The sequence below is a fragment of the Mastigoproctus giganteus genome, chromosome 10 (genome assembly GCF_048544385.1).
Source record: "Mastigoproctus giganteus isolate SK-2022 chromosome 10, ASM4854438v1, whole genome shotgun sequence".
Taxonomy (NCBI): Eukaryota; Metazoa; Arthropoda; class Arachnida; order Uropygi; family Thelyphonidae; genus Mastigoproctus; species Mastigoproctus giganteus.
Genome location: NC_143584.1, coordinates 68,483,450 through 68,503,700, shown reverse-complemented (window position 1 = coordinate 68,503,700; position 20,251 = coordinate 68,483,450). Strand labels below are relative to the sequence as shown.

General features: G+C 36.4%; 1 protein-coding gene across 3 annotated transcripts in view; it reads left to right on the top strand.

The window, feature by feature from the left end:
- LOC150079071 (putative ATP-dependent RNA helicase DHX35) overlaps positions 1 to 20,251 on the top strand; it is a 427,459-nt gene that overhangs the window by 213,543 nt on the left and 193,665 nt on the right. For all 3 annotated transcript variants that reach the window (XM_090383587.1, XM_090383586.1, XM_090383585.1), the window contains exon 9: positions 11,180 to 11,276. In XM_090383587.1, coding sequence (XP_090239713.1) covers positions 11,180 to 11,276 — 97 coding nt within the window. The remainder of the gene's footprint in view (positions 1 to 11,179; positions 11,277 to 20,251) is intronic.

Genomic DNA, 20,251 nt, shown 5'->3' with positions numbered 1-20,251 from the left:
ATAGAAATTTACCCCCTAAAGCCTTGCAGATTCCTTCAAGTCTTGAGTTAATCCACAAGGCTCTTAACATATAATCCCTCCTATCGTGTCTGGGCAGAATTGCAGACACATAGACATTATGGACTAGCTCGCGACATTTCCTCAGCATGGTCCTGTATTTTTCCAACAAATCGTCAGATCGTGTACGTTTAATATCGTTTGTCCCCACATGAATAATAATATTTTCTTTACCCCCTTTAAAATCTGACAGTCTGTTGGTGACATCATCAATAGTTGCTCCCGGCAGACATACCCTGGTTCTGCTCCACCTATCTTTATTACAAAAAATATTCCCCGTTTCCCTGACAATGGAGTCTCCTAATAAAACAATGTCCTTTCTAACCAGGGTAGTTTGCACTTGGTTTTTCTGTTTTGAGGCTCGAATCGGGTGTGCATCACTTGGTAGATTGCTGGAGTTTTGAGTCCCTGACGAGCTCCCAGAAGCATTATTTTCGAGGGCAAGCACTCGTTTTTTCAGGGACTCAAATTGTTCCATCAGTGCACCAAATTGTAATTTAAGATCGGTGCACTCCTTACATCGATCACAAAGAAAAGAATCCCCAGGTGAGGTAGGATTAGTCACCAGGTCGACCTTGGAAAACATTCCACAGGTTCCACAACGGATTAAATCATGACTCGCCCGTAAATCGCCATCTGCTAGTTCCGTGTGACTCACGATACCCTGTGACGTGTTTAAGGCAGATCTCGTAACTACCATTATAAAATTAAATAAATATCAATGAAAGTAACTTTAAAAAATTATATCTATAATATTATTAAAATCAAACAGTTACAGGAAAACCTATAACAAAATAATCCAACAATATCTAAATAAATCAAATATTTAAAAGCACTATCCAAAAGTAAACCACTTAACTGAGGAGCCCTGTCTAAGCGCGTCCGCTCACCTCGAATGCCAACGTACTAAAAATGATTCTTGCACTGCTTCTATTGTAATGAGCAGCATCCCCAGCAAGTTGCTGGGGACTTCAAGAGCTGCTGGGAGTCATCATAGAACAAGTAAATACATGGGCTGTGTTAGGGTAAGAACAAGTGCATGTACACTAATGATAGAAGTACAGGTAGTTCTTGACTTTACGAGTTAATTCGTTCCTAGCGTGTGCTCATAAAGTGAAAACTCATAAAGCGGTAATTTATTTCCCATAGACGTTTTAAAAATAGGGGTTACGTTATCAACAATGAAATTAACTAATTAGTTTATGTTTAAACAATGGGCGCCTCCGTAGCCAGGTGGGAAGGAGCAGCAGTGCATAGCACACGCTTCCTTGATTAGACCGGGGTTCGAGCCCGTCACCACCAAATACGGAGGATGCGGAAAGGTCAGGGAATGACCACCGCATATTCCCGGAGCAATATGGCCTTAGTTGCTAATGCTCCTAAAAACCAAATAACAACAACAACAACAATATGTTTAAACAATGAATGATTTATCCAAAGAAATCAAGCAAATTATAATAATAGATAAATTATTTATGACTTACAAATGTTAAAGAATGTTTATTCTTCATCATCATCGACTAAATGCACACTCTTTGATCACTCATAACTTGCTGGTTTGGTGCACAAGGAGTCATCTTTTTTAACGGAACGCCCAGATTGCAACTAACATGATTTGTGCGGCGTAATAAGTTTACGAAGCTTAAAAAAAAAAGGAACGAAGAGAAGATTCTGAAAATTTATTTATGGTTTTTATATGATTGAAGATTTCAGTAAAGGGCAAACACATTTCACCATAATAACGTAAAAACTCACACAATTCCAGCTATCGGTATTTTCACAAATGCAGTAACAGAAAAGCCTGATAAACTTGAAAGTGCAAATTGTTTTATGGTTGTGACTCCAGAAATGTGCTTTAGAAAAATATCACAAAGCCGTTCAAAATTGGTTCTTATAACAGAACATATGATAACAATGAAAAAGTAGTGCGTTTAATGATTTGAATTGGTAACTAATACAATTTACACTATAAAAATGGCCTTTTAGGGCGTTATATAGCAAAAATTTTAACTTCTGAGGTCGTGGAATGAATTACCAAAAAAACAATGTGTTTATTGGGTTCAAATTATGATATTTTTGGGATACGATACGGCGAGGTGATCTGATAGAGGTGTATAAGGCTTTGAATGGTTTGAGCATGCTCAATGCCAATGGGATTCTTCATCTTGCTCAGAATAATCAGCTCAGAGGGCATAAATTCAAATTGAGGAAGGACGGATGTCGGATAGATGTGCGGAAATTTGCCTTTGGCCAGCGGGTGGTTGGTTGGTGGAACCGACTTCCATCACTTGTTGTTGAAGTTGATAGCCTAAACAAATTTAAGGCTCAACTGGACAGGTATTTCGAGCGAATGGAGGGGTGAAATGGGAGTGGTGTGTTTTTTTTTTTTTTTTTGGCTGATGCTGAATAAGCTTGCTTTCTTGCATCATATGCCTCTACTAATGCTAATGCTAACAGATTAATATTGTAAAGCGGGGTATACTGTATTGTATAGCTATGTACGTGGTTTGAAATGCAGTATTTATGAATGTTAAACATTCATTTTTTGCAATTAATGTTCATGTTTTCGATTTTGTTGATACTTGATACTTGGGGGGGGGGGAACTTGTAAACCCGGGAACTTGTAAAGCGACAACTCGTAAAGCGAGAACTGCCTGTATAGTAAATAAAATTGATGAATTTAAGTGCTGATCAAGACATCAAAGGCAGATATTGTTGGGATATCAGAGACATGGTGTCACACAGATATAAGCAGTGCAGAATTGGAATTTGAAGATTACAATGTGTACAGTAAGGACAGACAGGGTAGGAAGGGAGGAGAGTTTATGCTGTTAGTTAAGAAACACATAAAATCTAAGGAAGTGCATCCAGTTGACATGGGTGGATAGTGCAATATTGAGTCTCTTTGGTGTGACATAAACACTGGGAAAGGGAAAATGAGAGTAGGAGTATTAGTATTAGTATTAGTAACGGCCGTATGGTGCAAGAAAGCCTATGGCTTATGCTGCACCAGCCAAAAAAAAAAAAAAAAAAAAAAATCCGAACAAAACAATGATATAAACAAAAATTAAATAAATAAATAAATAATAATAATTAATAAATAAATAAAAATAATAAAATGAAATAAAAAATAAATAAAAAGGAAATTAATCCTATCATCCTATGCGCTTCCCTTACCCGAAAGTACTATCCAGATGACCTTTGAATTTCCCCAAACTGTCGGCCTCTACCACCCATGAAGGCAACTTATTCCAATAATTTATAACTCGCTGGCTAAAATAAAACTTCCTGCAGTCCAATCTAAACATTTCCCCCCGTAACTTGAATTTATGTCCCCTAGTTCTAGCATCATTTATAATCTTGAACATTTTGTCCTCATTCATTTTACTGATGCCTCTCAGAGCCTTAAACACCTCAATCAAATCTCCTCTAAGGTGTCTAGTTTCCAAACCCTGCAACCCACATATTCGAAGTCTTTCTTCATAAGGACGCCCTTTTGCCGATCTCACCAGGCGAGTTACCCGTCTTTGCACCCTTTCAAGAAACTCGATGTCTTTCTTTAGGTGTGGTCTCCATACTTGAACACAGTATTCCAAGTGTGGTCTAACATAAGCCTTATATAATGGGATTATCACGTCCCTATCTCTACTTGCAAAAGTTCGATAGATCATCGATAGGACACCATGGGCCTTCCTTGCAACCTGTTTACAATGCTCAGAGAATTTCATGTCTGACCGTATCGTAACACCCAAGTCCCTTTCCTCCAGTACTGGGTTTAGTTGAACTCCACCAAGTGAATAAGTTATTTTGGGATTACTGTTTCCCAGGTGTAATACCTTACACTTTGTTGGATTAAAGCACAGCTGCCATTATTATGTTAAAGTATGTTAAAGGCCTAATGAATCTGATGAGTATAATGAGCAATTGTGCAAAGAAATAGTGGGCCAGTAAATCAGAATGTCTTGTAATGGGGGATTTTAACTTTCCAGATACTTGTGGGTTGGTCACACGCATGCCAAAGACTTTTGTGGATTTATTGGATGACTGTTTTCTATAGCAACATGTTCGAGAGGCAACCACAGGGAGTAATACTCTTGATCTGATTATCAGCAGTGATTATTCATGCATTAAGAATTTGCACATAAAGGAACCACTAGGTGACAGTGATCACAGTGTACTGATGTGGGATTTACTTAAGGATATAACTACTATCAAGGGTAAAGGGAAGGGTTTTTGTTTTCGTAAAGGTGACTGCAGTGGTCTCTGACAGTTTTTAAATTCTATACAGTGGGATCAACTGAAGTATTACCAACGGTGGATTCTAAATGGGAAGTCTTCAGGGACATAAACTTGGAGGCTACTAGGCTTTTCATACCAACTAAGAAATACTGTTCAAAGTTCAGGCCTAAATGGATGTGGAATGAATTAATGAGACACTTGGCAGAGAAGAAAAATGCATGGGATGCATATGAATTATCAGGCGACAGAGAAGCCTACGGCAAATATTATTATTAGCCATATAGTGCAAGGAAGCCTAAGGCTTATACTGCACCAGCTAAATACTCACCAAATGTGAGTCCCCGGGGTTAATATAAGCTAGTAATGTAATCAAATCACAAAGGAAGTTAGGCAGGCGAAGGCAAATTACGAGAAATCTTTGGCAAAGGACACAGAGTTCTTTACTTATGTAAACTCTAGAAGGAAGGGTATGAATCAGATTGGTCCACTTTACATAGATGGTTCGACTATTGATGATCCTGCTCAAGTAGCTGATGAACTGAATGAGTATTTTGCATCTACATTCACACAGGAGGAGTTATTCAAGGAGGGAAATACCAGAAGTTTATCAAACTCTAACAGGGAGCTAAGTGATTTTGTAATAACTCAGAGCAAAATGGAAGAGAAATTGTTGAAGTTAAACAATAAAAAGGTACCTGGGGCAGATGGAATCTATCCAGTTATAATGAAGGAGGCAGCAAGGGAAAGTAAGCATACCCTTAGCCATAATTATGAGAGCATCCTTAGAGTCAGGGGAGGTCCTCATGTACTGGAGAAGTGCAAATGTATCTCCAATTCACAAAGGGGGGGTTCAAGGGGTGACACAAATAATTATAGACTTATTAGTTTAACTTCTGTTCCGGGAAAATAATGGAGTCCCTGGTTAAAGAGGTGATTCAGGATCACCTACACAAGACAGCAGTAATAATTCAGACACAGCATGGATTTGTTAAGAGGGAAGTCTTGTCTGACCAATTTGATTGGATACTACGATGTGGTCACAAAGGAACTGGATGCAAAAAATAATTTTGATATCATATACAGTCAGTCCTCGTATAACACATGTTTACACTACACATATTCGATCATACATGATTTATTAATAGGGGAACGATATCGTATATAACATGAACCGAATTGGCTTATGCACGATTCGCCTTTGCGTTTACGTGGAATCACCTCAACCGAACGCAACACGATAGTAATGAAGAGAAGATTCTGAAAATGTATTTATGTTTTTTATTATATCAGTGAAGGGGAAACACATTTCACCATAATAACGTAAAAACCAACACAATTCCAGCTATCGGTATAATCGCAAATGCAATTAGATCGAGTTTACTACCAGTTTATAGCAGATTCCACTAGCAGGAATGCAACTGGAAATTGTTTTATGGTAGTAATCCCCAAAATGTGTTTTAGTAAAATGTGAGGTGTTAATAGTGTATCTCTGCCTTTACAGTGTTGTTTATTCAGTTGCTATACGTGCACAGCTTTGTTTATGTGTATCAAGCGTGCCTCCTTGTTTTGTAATTGTGCTTTATTCCCTGAAAATGAGTAAAATACTTAAAAGGTGTGAAAAGGAAGCGTCCTGGTGAAGACACTGCAGATTCAGAGAGAAAAAGAAAAGCAATATCGATAAACAGAGGCGGACTGGGTCAAAAATTCTTACCCGGGAAAATTTATAGTGGCCTCATACTATGGTTTATGGCCAAAATCACAGCGGCCTCCGGCCCACTGGGGTTTCCCCGGTAAGGCTTATGGCCAGTCCGCCTTTGTTGATAGAGAAAAAATATGAAATTGTGAAACGCTTTGAGCGAAATGAAAGACCGTGTGATATTGCACGTGCTACAGACCTAAAGGAGGCAACGTCGAGAATTACAAAGAATGCAGAGAAAATAAAAACAACTTTCATAGTAGGAACAATTCAAAGTGTAATTAAAATCTATTAGATCAAGATACAAAGAATTGGAAGAGATGGAACGGCTGTCATCTGTTTGGATAGAAAATCAAACAAAAAACAAGTTTGCTTACGATAGAAGCAAAAGCATTAGTAATATTTTATTACGTAATAGTCGTAATAAAATACGTCAGTATTTTATTACAATTATTTATTGTGTTTGGTAATGTTTTGGTTACAAATGTGTGTTCAATCTTGGGTGGTCAGCACCTAACCCTATTTTTCTCAAAGGGCCTGTTGTTTATATTGCACGAGGATTTCTTGGAACACAACTATCGTGCTATACGAGGACTGACTGTACTTGAATTTCAGTAAAGCTTTTGATACTGTTGCACATAGAAGACTGCTGTATAAATTGGAGCGATATGGCATTAAGTGCAAGTTACTGCAATAGCAAAGTTTCCGGCATCCCCTCCCCCCCATACTTCTCCTTCAACCCATGCACTATACTAAGTACTATAGGTTTTGATACCTTTCATGTTTGGGGTTTTCATAAAAAAAAAAAAAATAGATAAAGGGATGGTTGAGTAGGAGACAGTAGAGAGTGGTCATAAATGGACACTGCTCTATGTGGACTAATGTTATTAGCAGAGTCCCCCAGAGTTCGGTGCTAGGCCCATTGTTGCTTTGCATAATTATCAATGATATCGATGAAGGTATATCAGGCTTAATACAAAGTTTGGCAGAGTTATTAATGACAGTAAAGACAGTATGCTACTGCAACAGGATATAGAAAAGTTAGGCAGATGGGCTGAAAAGTGGCAACTGAAGTTTAACATTGACAAATGCAAAGTACTCCATATAGGTAGCAGTAACCCAAGAGAAATGTACCAACTATGTGGTACTACACTCAGGGAGGTTGAGAATAAAAAAAAAGACCTGGGGGTAATTGTGCAGTCAGATATGAAGTTCTCTGAGCAGTGCAGATGGGCTGCCAAAGCAGATCATGGTGTTTTGTCAATGATATATAAGAATTTTGCTAGCAGAGACAAAGAGGTGATTATCCCTTTGTATAAGGCAGTGGTCACACCACACCTTGAGTACTGTATACAGGTCTGGAAGCCTCATTTTAGGAAGGATGTAGAGTTGCTAGAACAAATAGAGAGAAGGGCAACAAGATTGGTGAGAGGAACAAAGGGGTGCGCTTATGAAAAAAGGCTTAAGTTCTGCAAATTGCAGCATCTGGCCTTATTTTTTTATTAAGTAGACTAGGCACTTGCAAGATGATCTGATGAAGGCCTTGAATGATTTGAGCAAGCTCAATGCTGATGGGATACTTTCGCTTGTTCAGATTAAGAATCTGAGGGGGCAAAAATTCAAATTGAGGAAAGACAGTTGTAGAATAGATGTGCGGAAGTCTGCCTTTAGCCAGCATGTAGTTGATTGCTGGAACAGATTTCCATCTGTTGTTGTGGAAGTTGATAGCTTAAGTAAATTTAAGGCTGAACTAGACAAACATTTGGAGTGACTGGATGGGAAGGTTGTTTTTTTTTTTTTTTTTGGCTGATGCTGTATAAGCTACAGATTTCAAAAAAAAAAAAAAAAAATCCAAAATGTTTTTTGGAAAATATTAAAAAGAAAGTTGGGCACTTGTCAGGTGCTCTGCCAATATTTTTGTTACACTTTTAGTATGCAACCACTGCTGGCTTAATATTCTTTAATATTCTCAAGAATATTAAACTGGTAGGTAGCCAAATCATATTGTGCCATAGTGTTTATATGTTTCTAGAATTATTTTCAAGAGTCAGTTTCACATCTTGAAAATACTTCATTGAGATATTATTGGCTGAAATGTTGATGATGTGAAGAGCAGAATTAGTTTATATTGTAAATTTTCTGAATCATTATTATCTAGAACGAAGTCATTGCATATCTGTAATGATTTAAGATTGTCAGATTACCTTTCAGATTACTTCCTCACTGGTTAAGTTAGAATGCACATTAGATGATATGTTTGAGCTAGCAAGACTCATTTTCGTATAGTACAACCAAATGTGACTACTGCTTAATGCCTTCATGGTAGGCTCTGTTTTTAATTGCTGAAACAAACCTTGGTGACCAAGACACTTGCTTCAATTTGTTTTAGTAATAGTATTAATAGTTTCAAATAATGCAAGGAAGCAAGTTTCTACAGCATCGGCCAAAAAACTTCCCATTTCACCTATCCATTCCCTCCAATAGTTTGTATAATTTTTCTTTGAATTTATTTAAGCTATCCACTTCCACAACAACAGATAAAAGTTTGTTCCAGCAATCAACCACCCACTGACTGAAGGCAAACTTTAGTACATCTAATCTGCAACCATTCTTCCTCAATTTAAATTTATGTCCACTTTGTGTTCATAGTCTGAGTAAGAGGAAGAATCCCATCAGCATTTGGCTTACTCAAATCCATTCAAATCCTTAATCAGATCACCTGTCAGGTGCCTAGTCTCCAGACGCTGCAGTTTCAGAACTGAAGCCTTTCTTGGTAAGAGCATCTTTTTGTTACCCCTCATTGATCTTCTCTTTCTATGCATTCCAGAAGCTCTATATCATTACCAAAAATGAAACCTCCAGATCTGTATGCAGTACTCAAGATGTGGTCTGACCATTGCTGTATACAATGCAATAATCACTTCCTTATCCCTACAGGAAAAATTCTTGTATGTCATTGACAACATTGTAATCCATATTTTGGGCATCTTAGTATTAATATGGCAAATGATGCAATGAAGCATGCTTATACAGAATAAAGATAAATAAATAAGCCTTCCTACATACTGTAGGAAGGCTTATTTATGTATTTTTATTATTTCCTCCATTCCCTCTAATAATTTATCTAATTCTTTCTCAAATTTATTCAATCTACCCAGTTCCACGACATCAGATGGGCTTTTCCTCAAGTAACCATCTGGCTGAAAACAGATTTCTGCACATCTGTCCTGCAACAATCCTTCAATTTAAATTTATGTCCCCTAATGTTTGTTTTCATATTGGGGAAGGCCCATACCTCTATCAGCAGGACAATGTCCTACATGATACTACCCTTGTTGACAGACTGCTTTGAGGACGTGAGCCCCAAAAAGTTGGACTAGCTAGTTTGAAGTCCAGAGCCCTGACCTCAATCATATATAGAGCAATGGTTTCCAATCGTTTGTTACTTAAGTTTGGCAGAGTTATCACACTTAAAGTTAAAAGATGCATATTTACGACACACCTAAATAGTGATTCATGTTGAACTCAGTGGAATTTTTCCAATTTTCACGGCATACTTGAAAAGGGTTGCAGCATGCCGATGTGCTGGGGCATATGAGTTGGAAACCATTGCTATAGAGAACCTCTGGAATTAATTTGCTTGTTGGGTGCATGTGGGGAAAGACTGCTGAAAATAGAGAACTGAACTGGTTGTCATTTTAAAGGCTGAATAGCAGGAAATATTGGAGGATATTTATAAAAAAAAAAAAAAAAAACCCTGTGGAGAGTGTTGCATGGAAGACCAGTGGCTGACTCCATGTTGTAAATATTTAATTTGTTATGTTATCTTAGCTTATATTATAAATTATAAAGACTAAAGGTTTCGACACATTATCAGTTTTCTTGTTTAAAACAAGGCATATATGCAGGTATCGGATATTAATGGTATGGCAGTGTATATGTTTAGACTTTTTTTTTTTTTTTTTTTTTTATGGACTCTGGGAAGCATATTAATGATAATATGATGGAAACATTATAAGATGATTATTCATCATACCGTTCATCAAGAATTGCATTGCTGGTTTGAAAAGGGATTGTAGAGATTGCTAAAGATGAATCCAGGTCTGGATGACTCATTGCTGTGTTAACCAGAGAAATCAATTATGCTGTTCATGACCTGATTTCAAAAGATCTTTAGATTGGGTTACACCAGAGGTTCTTGGTTCACGGAACCCTTAGTGTCTCAGTAATTTTTTCACTGTGCCCCTATTCCAAAAGAAATACCTGACAGTTCTGTTTATTAAGTAGTTAGGTCCAAACAACTTAATAACTGATGTTGAAACTGTGAACTACCTCGAGCTAGTAGTTCATGCGAAGTCCAACCGATGTCGAGTATCGCTGTTTCCCTCGAAAATTTAAAATATCCTGTCCCACTGTGGCACCCTGGTGCACTGCAGCGCACAGTTTGGGAACTGCTGGATTACACAACATAGCATTAAGCCTGAAAAAAATTTCAGTGAATGTATACCTGGAGAGAGTGAATCATACAAAGACATTTCTTGTGAAAATTTCCTAGGATTCAAATAATTTCCCACTAGTTATTGACCATGGATGAAACTTGGATTTATGGTCCACAGACCAAATAACAATCCATTTAGTGGCATCACAAATGATTTTCATAGAAGAAATTTTTTTAAGGGCATTATCAGTTACCAGGTTGATGGCATTGCTGTTTTTAGGAGAAAGAAGGTGTGATATTCATTAGTTACCTTCTGAAGGAGTAAATCGATTTCTAATGATATTTCATGGGCAGTTAAAAGCCTGGGAAATAATAGTTCCAGTCACAAGTTTGGTTAACATAGTAACATTGGGAGATTCAAGTTATGAATTATTTTTTCGGCATACTCTGTTCCTCACAGGTGGCTGCTATGGATTAGTAACTGTTTATTACAGTGAAAAAACATTTCAAAGGATGACACATTAAGAAAAATAAAAATGTTATTCGTGCAATCATGGAGGAGTGGTTAGAGAACAGCACATCAAACTGTCCTTCTACAGTAGGCCAGAAACCTTGCAAAAAGTCCCCCTATACACAAGTCCTCAATTTAATTCATTTTTCTGAATAGAGTTTACAAATAATTAAGTTTTTTTGTAATTAAATTTTCCTATAGAAACTGTGGCACATTAGTTTCTCTGGTTTATCTTTAGCTAAGAATCTTTCAACGAATTCCCAATAGTGTTAGGAAAGTAGTTGTTGCAACAAACATTGCTGAGGCCTCCATTACCATCAGTGGAATTGTTTATGGTGAGTTACTTTTTTACACACTCATTCTTATATTATAAATTGTTTTAGAGAAGGTATACTCATAAAAGAGTGAGATTTTATTATTTGGCTACCTAGAGCTAGTAGTTACTCGGTTAGGTTGGGTTCCTCTGTGGTGGTATAGTAACTTGTTCACCCGTCAGAAAAGTTTTGTGATTTTATTTTTATTGTATGGTGGCAGAATTTCATGAAAACCTGTGTATATGTTTCATTTATTTATTTGTTATTCTTCTTATTATTTTTTTAAGTTAGCAGGTTTTTTTGAGACTCGGAAAATGTTTTCTGCACATATTCTCTTTTTCTCCCATGTAGATTAGCCTAGAATACATAAGTGATGCAATTTGCAGATACAATATAGTTACTTCTCATGTCCCTAGTTACAGTAGCATTTATTTAGTTATGTTTCCATCAGAGAAATATTATGGCATGTTTCACTGCTACCATTATTCACGTGACCATTATTCATGTGAGGACTGCAGTCAGTCCTCGTATAACATTTGTTTACACTACACGAATTCGATCATACATGATTTATAAATAGGGGAATGATATTGCATATGACACAAATCAAATTTGCTTATGCATGATTCACCTTTGTGTTTACAAGAAATAGCAGTCAAAATCACCCCATCTGAACGTGATACTTACTACATTGTTTATTCTGTTGCTACATGCATGCTGCTTTGTTTATGTGTATCAATTATGCCTCCTCATTTTTGTTCTTTTTTACTGTAATTGTGCTTTGTTCTGTAAAAATAAGTAAAATACTTGAAAAAAAGTGTGAAAAGGAAGCATGCCGGTGAAGATACTGCAAGTTCAGAGAGAAAAAGAAAAGCAATATTGATGAAGTAAAAATACAAAATTGTGAAATGCATTGAGCAGAATGAAAGAATATGTGATATTGTGCATGCTACAGGCCTAAATGAGGCAGAGCTGAGAAAAATTAGAAAGAATGGAGAGAAATAAAATCAACTTTTATAGCAGGAACAACTCAAAATCCATTAGATTAAGATATAAAGAATTGGAAGAGATGAATATCTGTTATCTGTTTGGATAGAAGATCAAACAAAGAAGAGATCAGGAACAAGTTTGCTTATGATAAAAGCATTAGCAATATTTGAAGACCTCAGAAATAAAGCTGAAAAACCCTCAAGAAGTGCCTCCCCATACTGCCAGTAGTGGCTGGTTTAATAATTCCAGGCAACATCACGCTTACCTTAATGTGAAATTATCAGGTGAAGCTGCGAAGGCAGATGAAGCAGCAAAGGCATTTCCACTGATGCTGAAAAAACTAGTTGAGGAAGAGGCCTATATACTGGACCAAATTTTCAACTTTGATGAAACAAGACTATATTAGGAAAAAAATGCCATAATGAACCTATATCTCGAGAGAAAGCACAAGCTCCAGCTTCGAGACTGCTAAGGATAGATTGACTTTTATGTTAGGAGCAAATGCAAGTGACAATTTGAAACTGAAGCCTTTTTGTTGTTTTGTCATGCAGCCAATCCATGAGCATTAAAAGGGATTGTAAGGTCTACCCTGGGTGTGCTTACTTTTAGGAGTAGCAGAAGAGGGTGAATGACAGGGAAAATCTTCACTGATCTTCTATTAGATATGTTTGAGGATGTTTCAAAGCTACTCCAAAAAGAAAAATTTAGATTTTAATTGTACAAATGCATTGAGTCGACCTCCAACCCTTGCTGAACTGTCACCAAACTTCAGAATCCTGTTTTTACCACCTAACACAACATTTCTTATCCAGTCACTTGACCAAAGAGTAATTGCTGCTTTTAAGCACTATTATACAATAAGCACATTTAAGATGTTGATAGCAGCAACAGAGGGTAAAAATGCACCAACAGTTATGGACTTCTGGAAGCAATTCAATGTAAAGAATGCAGTTGACATAATTGTGGAGGCTTGGAACAAAGTGACAAAAGACTGCTTGCATGGTGTTTGGCATCCTCTTTTACCAGATTTTATTTTTAATTATAAAGGCTTTGATTTAAAGCTTTCTAAATTAAAAGTATATTTGTTCCCCTTGCAAAGCAGGTTAGCTTTGAGGAATTGGAGGAAGAAGAAGAAGACTTAGAAGAGTTGCTTCAGTCCCATGAAGAATACTTTCAGTTGAAGAATTACAGTTGAAATTTCTTCTTCGTGGGACTGAAGAAGAATAACTTTCAACTGAAGGACGGCAACAACTTGTTGCTGAAGGGCAGGTGGAAGATGGGGAAAACTGAAGAGCCTGCAAGCCACCATAAAATAGCTTTCTAATTCAGAGTTATCTTTAGTTTTGAATTCATTTGAGAAAAGTGTGCAGTGGCTAGAAGATAACAGTTACAATGCAGAAAGAAGCAGAATAGCACTTCATACAATTCGATCTGCTTTGGAGCCATATAAGCAGCTGCTTTGTGAAGTAAGGAAGATGGCAAAATAACAGAAACTAGATGTCTTTTTTATGAAAACATCCAAGAAACAGAAAATGAGCCACAGCCGTCTAGTTCTGGTGTGACCACATTTCATCCAAAACCCTCATCTGTGTCTCTCACCTCCCAGTTCTGATGATGACAACCTGCTGCCACTTTCCCCATAATTCTGCTGCTTCAACCCTTTACCTCAAGCTGTCTTCATTTATTTTTAAGGTAAGAATCTAAATTTAAATGAATTTTGAATTTAACATTTTTCAACTTTGTAAATATTTTATTACTATTATTTATTGTGTTTAGTAATGTTTTGTTGACAAACATGTGTTCAATCTTGGGGTCAGTACCTAACCCTGTTTTTTCCATAAGGCCTGTTATTTATATTGCATAATTTTGCATTGCATGAGGGTTTCTAGGAACACAACTATTGTGTTATATGATATTTGTGAGTTGTTTATAAGAGACAACTCAGCCATAATGATGTGTGACTGGTAACATTGGTTCGATTGTTGGTCCACAAAAACTTATTATAAAATACAGCTTATTCACAAGTGATTCGTTACATTTAAAGTTGAGTAATTATTTTCCGATTGGATATGTTGTTGATTATCAGTCCAACTATTTAAATAATATATGGAGAGAAAAGTTATATGATAATTAACATATTTAAATTGAACAAAATGAGGATAGCAAACCATTGGCACTTACAAATCAAAATTATTGTTATAAAACAATAAAGACCACGTAGTAATTTTTGTCACTTTTCTTATGGCACACAAAAATCGTTATACACCTAATTCTGTTTTTGCACGAACTTTTTTTACACGAATTTGGTTTAACACGAATTCAAAATAAATATTTCATTCTCTTTTTACGCGAGTCATTTTGATTTAACACGATTTCTATGAATTTTCTTTTGCCTAAATTCTAAGAAATTTTTTTTTTATTTGTGGCATATTAGTATCATTTCTATATTACACGCATCAATAGATTGGATAACAGCTAGTGTTTGTGTTTTGAAACGCGTGCTTTTGCTTACCAATGTTTACGTCTAGGTATCTATGAATCATCAACGTTTTTATTAATTTTGTGCACATCTACGGTATTCGTGCATTGTATCTTCAGCAGACATGTAGTAGTAAGCTCTATTTCAAAGTGAAAGAATCTTTAGTGAAATTTGTGCACATATAAATTTATTAATTTTGCCGATAGTCAATAAATTGTAAGTTTACAAAATTTTCATACCTTTTTTTATTAATTATAACTGAGATATTTTTCGGTAGCCCTTATATAATGTCGAATAATTCGCCTATTACCAAAATGAAAAGGAAAGCGATTTCTTTGGAACTTAAAATTCAAATTTTAGATCGTCTTGCAACTGGACAAGGGGCTACGTCTGTAGGAAGGCATTTTGGTGTACATGAAGCTACCGTAAGAACTATTAAGAAAAATGAAGCTGCAATTAGGAAGTCGGTATGTTCTGGAACAAAAGTAAGTGTTAATTCATCATCATATACAAGAGATATTGTCAAGGAAAAAATGGAAAAGGCCCTGGTAATGTGGATAGAAGATCAGTCACAAAAAAGAGTACCAGTAGATGGAAATGCCATCAAGCAAACAGCACTAAGAATTTACAGACAGATTAAAGAAAAGGAGCCAAGCACTTCATCTCAGTTAAACAGAAAGTATGAATTTTCTGCGAGTACAGGTTGGATGACAGGGTTTCTTAAAAGGAATGCTCTTCATAATATAAAAATTAAAGGTGAAACTGCATCTGCAGATGAATCGGCTGCTAAAGTATTCCCGCAGGAACTTGCAAAAATTATTGAAGATGGAGGATACACTCCTGATCAAGTGTGGAATGCAGATGAAACTGGTTTCTTCTGGAAACGAATGCCGAACAGAACGTATGTAGCCAAATCGCAGAAAACTGCTGGTGGTTTTAAGGTAGCTAAGGATCGTGTGACCTTATTATTTTCCTCCAACGCTTCAGGAGATCGTATGTTGAAACCACTGCTGGTAAATCGAGCCCTAAACCCACGTTCAATGAAAGGTGTAGATATCAATAAATTGCCTGTTCACTGGATGGCAAACAAGAAGGCCTGGGTGACCACTACTATTTTTACAGAATGGTTCAACAAATGTTTCGTCCCAGAAGTCAGACGTTATATGAATTTGAAAGGTCTCGAATTTAAAGTTCTTCTGATTCTTGACAATGCACCCGGCCATCCTGTCTTGGAACACCCAAATGTACAAATTTTATTTCTGCCACCTAATACTACATCTTTGATACAACCGCTAGACCAAGGTATAATTGCGACAATTAAAACATATTACGTAAAACGAACATTCCAACACGTTTTGGACAAACTGAATGATGAAACACTAACAGTCATTGATGTGTGGAAGAAATTCTCAATTATGGATTGTATCAATCAAGTTGGATTAGCGTTAACTGAATTAAAACCAGCAACTTTAAATGCGTGTTGGAAAGCGGTTTGGCCACAATGTGTAAAAAGCAAAGATCCCATCATCCCTAATACGACCGAATTTCCCAACATCATTACAATGGCACACAAAATTGGTGGAGAAGGATTCGATGATCTATCGTTTGAAGATATTGATGAATTGTTAACCGACAAAGCCCTAATCGAAGATGAAATATTAGAGGTTGTCCTTGGGACTCCTTATCCCACAGAACGTAGTGATAATGAAGAAAATGATCCTGTTCTAAATGCAGATTTAATAAAAGAAGGTCTGGAACTGGCTAGAAAATTAGGTAATCATTTTGTCAAACATGACCCTAATGAGGAACGCGCTAGGAAGTTTCAACGCGAACTGAAGTTGTTGACAGCCTCTTACAGAGAATTATATAACGGACTAACCAAAACACGAACACGATTAATAACTGAATTCGTTCGTAAAACCGGTGAAACATCAGCACCAGAGGAGATTCGTGCTGATTTTGCTGAAGAGATCACAGAAAGAATTTCATTAATAGAGGAAGAAGACGATGTCCACAACATTTCTAGTGATGGCAGTGATATTCCAGTCGTACGCAAACGTATGCGCTGTTTATTATCAGAAAGTGGAAAATGAATAAAATCTTGTTATATGTAAAACAGATTTTTTTTGTTCATGAAGAATTTTTTTTCATTTCATATGCATACAAATTTATTTTAGTACATTTTAATTACATATTATTACATGTGTATTTTGTTGAAATAAAATAATAAGCTTAAAACGAATATTTTATGTGTTTTTTTTTAAATTATTTTTACTGATTTTTTTAGATCCGGAACCAATCTTCTTTTCTTCCATAAATACAATGTCTTTTTTTACACGAATTTTTTTTACACGTATTTTTCAGGAACGTATCTATCGTGTAAAAACAGAATTAGGTGTATTTTTGTTTCAGTTTATTTTTGGCATTTAGGGTGGAAATGGTTTGTCATCACTAGAATAAAGTAGTGTTACCATCACTTGAATAAAGTGAAATGGCTTGCCATCACTAGAATAAAGTGAAATGGTTTGCCATCACTAGAATAAAGTGCTGTTATGTACAGTAGATCCTCATAAATCTGACCTGATTTAAGTTTATATAGCTTTAAATGGACTGAGTGAACTAAATAAGGATGAAATCCTTACTCTTTCTTGGACAACACGCACACACGCGCACACACGCGCACACGCACACACGCACACACGCACACACGCACACACACACACACACACACACACACACACACACACACACACAGTTCCTCCGTAGCCAGGTGGGCAGGAGCAGCAGTGCATAGCACACGCTTCTTGATTAGACCGGGGTTCGAGCCCGTGACCACCAAATATAGAGGCTCCTAAAAACCAAATGACAACACACACACACAAGGACATATATTTAAAGAGCATGGTTGGAGGATAGATTTTGATGAACTTCTGGAATTCCCTTCCCTAAAGAACTTGTGAAAAATACCTATTCAGTTTGATAGCAAGCTGTGCAAGATCATCAACAGTTAAACCATCAATAAGTGGACCAATGTGATTCATCCGCTTCCTTCTCCTGCTAATATAAGTAAAGAAGTTTACTGCTTTTCTTTGCTAGAGGCTTCTCATAATCTGCCTTGGCTTGCCTAATCTCCTTTGTGACTTCATTACAGCCTAGTTTATATCTACCATAGGCTTCTGTATCAGTAATACAGAAGCCTAATAATACCTGATAATTTATATGCATCCCCATTATTTCCATGAATGCTTCCCATTTAGAATTTGCTTTGGTTAACATCAGCATCAGACAGTCTCACTGTATAGAATTTAAAAACTTTCTGAGATTACTGTGGTCACCCTTATGAAAGCAAAAGCCCCTCCGTTTACTTTTGATAGTAGTTATATCTTTAAGTAAATCTCAGTGTGATGACTGCCACCCAGAGGGTCTTTTACCTGCAGGTTCTTAATGCATGAATAATCACTGCTGGTAATCAGATCAGGAGTATTGCTTTTCTAACATGCTTCTGTAGAAAACAGTCATCCAGTAAATCCACAAAAGTCTTGCTAGTGTGTGAGTGGCCACAAGTTTCAGTCGATATCTGGAAAAATATAAAAACCCCATTATAAGACATTCTGATTTACTTGCCTACTCTTTCTCTGTTTAGTTTGTCGTGTCAGGCTCACTCAACATTGCACTGGCCACCCATATTGAATGGAAGCACTGTCTTAGATTTAATATGCTTCTTAATTAAGAGTATAACCCCACCCTTCTCCTGTCCTGTCCATCCTTTCTGTACATATTATACTACCCATATTCATATTCTGCATCCGTTATGTACGAATGACATCATGTCTGTGATATCTCACAATGTCTGCATTTGATGATTTTATCAGTACTTCAAATTTATTTGCTATGCTACTAGCATTAGCAAATCATACATGCAGGTTTACTGGTACCAGTTCTTACTCTTAGTTTTCCGAACACAGACTGTATTTGCTTGTTTCATGGTGACCTACAGCAGGGTTTGAAATCCCTGACACCTTGCTTTCCAGGTTGCTTCATGTTCAGCAGAAAGCATATTTGTACTTAAACAATACAGAAAGATAACAGGTGCAATAAGCACTTGTTATCTTTCTGTATTAGTTATATAATTTATTTGTATTAGCAAATTTGGTCATATAATAATGTAAATGGGATATTTCTGTAAATGGACGTATTTTACACTACACTGCATGGAGATGAGAAAGAATTCATTTGAGAAAATGAATTATTTCTCAAATGAGTTCTTCAAAGTGCTTACAAATGTATATAATTCTTGCTGAGACACTGTCTCTTCTTCAGCTGGTGCTTTTAAAAGGTGCAAGTTTTCGAAAGTAAGATACCCAAAAAATTAAATTACCAGATTAGAAATTATAAAGAAGGAATTTGTTTGCTAGATCCCCCATCTCATTAGGACAAAAAATCCTTGGTGAGCAAAACACCCAATGGACATAAAAAAAAAAAAAAAGTGCAGCCATTATCAATCCACTGCAGGATGAACTGTTGTTCATGCTGAGAGAAATGGACCATAATCTGCCACGCTGGTCCAGTGCGGGTTGGCAGATCGACCGTATTCAGCAGTCGGGATTGAACCCCGGTCAACTCAAAGAGCGTGTGCTACTGCACTCCCGCTCCTGACCACTGGGCTACGACAGCTTTCTTTGCTTCATTTGTGTAGAATTTATGTCCAGCCAGATCATTCAGACCTCAGAAAGCATACAAATTGCAAAATGGCAATTTAGGGCTGTACTGAGGATACCCAATCACTTTTCAGCAAAGTTTCTAGATGGTTGTCAATAGTGTGTTGAGCTGTGTGGTATCATACATTGTCTTCTAACAAAATTAATGCCATCAGTCAACCTGCCAGGGTCTCTTGTTGTTTATGGCATGTCACAGATCACCCTTGAGATTTATATTTACTTTACTGAAGAACAACACAAGCATAATGGACATAGTATTTCAGTAAATGAAGTTCCTGCTACCTGTCATAACCATGATTTCAAACTATATATTTCTGTTCTAGATTATTTGATTTTATTTTTGGCATCCTATTTTACAGAATTTTTAATTTTCAAAATCACTAGCTGCAGAGTAGATGAGAATTTCTCAGCAAACACTGTGTACCTCTGTAATTAATCCTTTGCAGTCTTGCTTTAAATTTTTAATCTGCATGAACAAAAAACTGTAACTCAGAGTCTGTTCGCAAGTTGTTTATAATTGGGTTTACACAATTTAATGTACAATGAAGCTGTGTAGTGAAAAATCTTAAAAAGCTTCGAATGACAGATTTTAAATATTTACTTCCTCATTTCTGTTATAAAACAAGTGATTAAAATGAAATAAGAATTTTTTTTTTAGCAGTAACTAAAGCTTTATTTAAAAAAAAAAAAAAAAATGCAACAGATTTTTTATACCTTGCTCATAAAAGTCTTGCTTGTTGTGGGTACAATGACAGCTTTCTTTGCTTCATTTGTGTAGAATTTACATCCAGCCAGATCATTCAGACCTC